This window comes from Mus caroli, chromosome 8 (assembly GCF_900094665.2).
Source record: "Mus caroli chromosome 8, CAROLI_EIJ_v1.1, whole genome shotgun sequence".
NCBI lineage: Eukaryota > Metazoa > Chordata > Mammalia > Rodentia > Muridae > Mus > Mus caroli.
This window is the reverse complement of record NC_034577.1, coordinates 16,531,641-16,533,588: the sequence shown is the minus strand read 5'-3', so window position 1 is coordinate 16,533,588 and position 1,948 is coordinate 16,531,641. Positions and strand designations below refer to the sequence as shown.

At 53.1% G+C, this 1,948-nt stretch overlaps 1 protein-coding gene across 1 annotated transcript in view; it reads left to right on the top strand.

The window, feature by feature from the left end:
• The window catches only part of Atp7b (ATPase copper transporting beta), a 70,248-nt gene that overhangs the window by 58,908 nt on the left and 9,392 nt on the right, over window positions 1-1,948 (top strand). Inside the window, exon 14 of the mRNA XM_029480681.1 lies at window positions 1,011-1,164. Coding sequence (XP_029336541.1) covers window positions 1,011-1,164 — 154 coding nt within the window. The remainder of the gene's footprint in view (window positions 1-1,010; window positions 1,165-1,948) is intronic.

Here is a 1,948-nt window from a genome sequence, read left to right as displayed (position 1 = left end):
GCAGCGCATGGGCTCTTCTCTCTCATCAGCCTTGGCTTCCTACCTCTCCACACTTGTTTAGCTGGGGCAGGGGGGCTCTTCACTTGCTGCAGGCAGGGCTTGCAGTGGGGCCATCACGGTTATAAGTCAGACGAGTGGATAACGCCAGGCTCAGGGCAAAGTGAGCGAGATGTGACCCTTCTGCCTTCTGAGAGCCTAAGTCTGGGGCAGGGGGAGTTGGGCACGTGAACAACTTCTTTATATGGCTAGGCTGAGGGCACTTCAGTGGGGTTGCCTGGGAGGAGCTAGCGCAGATGAGCTGAATAGCCCTGATTTGGGGGTTTAGAGAGTCACCGTACCCCTCTTGTCCTAAAACATGGGGGCAGATGGCGGACTATGCGGAGAGTGTCTGAGTGGCCTGAGCAAAAATTTATCATTGTTGTACCTCAGGAAANATTGGCAAGGAGATGTTTGAGAAATTTCATCCTGGGCTTGACCCTCATAGGGGTCAGTACACTGCTGTCCCTCGTAGGGGTCAGTACACTGCTGCCCCTCGTAGGAGTCAGTACACTGCTGTTTGACATCTGCCCATATGGGTCGGGAGGAAGCCTTATGCTTGCTTGCTGCTCCAGTGCCTCCCACCACTCCTGATGCCTTCCCTGGGTATCCCGCATAGCGAATGATCTGCCTGGCAGCTTCAAAGTAGCTCTGCTGTTCACCACTTACCTAGCCCGTTGTTCTGCTCTAATCACTCCCAACGTGGAAAGATCTGAGTGGTCTGAGGTAAGCTGACTCTCCTCTTGGATCTGCAGCCTGCCCAGTCATGAGGTTTCCACCTAGAGAGGATTTAGCTGTTTAGCCTGGTTCAGGTTGACAACCAACACCGAATCTGGTGACAGAGCGCTTGCTGAGCTCATGGTGCATTTCCTTCTGTTTGCCCTCACTTCCCCCTTTCTTCCTTGCTTCCTCCCACTACATCCCCCCACCCCCTGTGTCCCTCCACCCACCGCCGTGCTCTTTTGCTTCCACAGGAACTTGGGACGGAGACCCTGGGATACAGCACGGACTTCCAGGCAGTGCCCGGCTGTGGAATTAGCTGCAAAGTTAGCAATGTGGAGGGCATCCTGGCTCGCAGTGATCTGACCACTCACCCTGTTGGGGTTGGCAACCCTCCCACAGGGGAAGGTATTCCTCACTTTTGTCCCTCCTGGATCTCTTGGTGGCTGAACCTTATCTTGGTTAAAAGCAGAGGCAANCCAGACCATACCAAACCCACCTGTGGGATTCCCCCCGCCCTGCTGTGGAGATGGGAGGCTCATTGCCAGGCGCCAGTACCTTGCCCACCCCAGGAACACCNGCTGCTTCTCTTTTCATGTTTGATACATCTCACTTCTTTATGTGTTTTGTTTGGCTTTTTGTTTTTGTGGTGGGTCTTGCTGTGTTAGTTTCCAACTCGGGACTCCAGTGACCCTCCCGCCTCAGCCTTCCAGCTAGCTGAGGCTATAGGTGTGTACCAGTCTCTGGCTTGATGTCTCAAGACGATGCTGCTTACAGAAAGAAGGCTGAAGTGGCACAAGACTTAGGTCCGTAGTTACTCCTCCCCTAGAGTGTTCTCTCTTTTATTTCACATTGATTTTTTTTTTTCTTTCCCATGGCCACAGGGTCGCAGGTGGCATCTGCTTTTCTGTTTCTTCTTCCTGTTTTTTTCCCATCTGGGTGTTCTCCAGTGTCATGTGTGGTGTCCTCATAGCTTACAGAAAGCAAGGGAAACAGGAAACGGTCCACCAACACCAAGAAAAGANCTGCCCAGTGGCAGGCGCCACCTTTAGGTTCCTTGTTCGTGAACCCCAGGGATTCTCCTGTGCCAACTCCCGAGTGCTGGGACTGCAGGCATACAGCCCTGTCTGCACCTCACCTTGTTTGCCTGCCTCCCTAACCTCTTTCCTTCTTCCATCCTTATGTATATAGG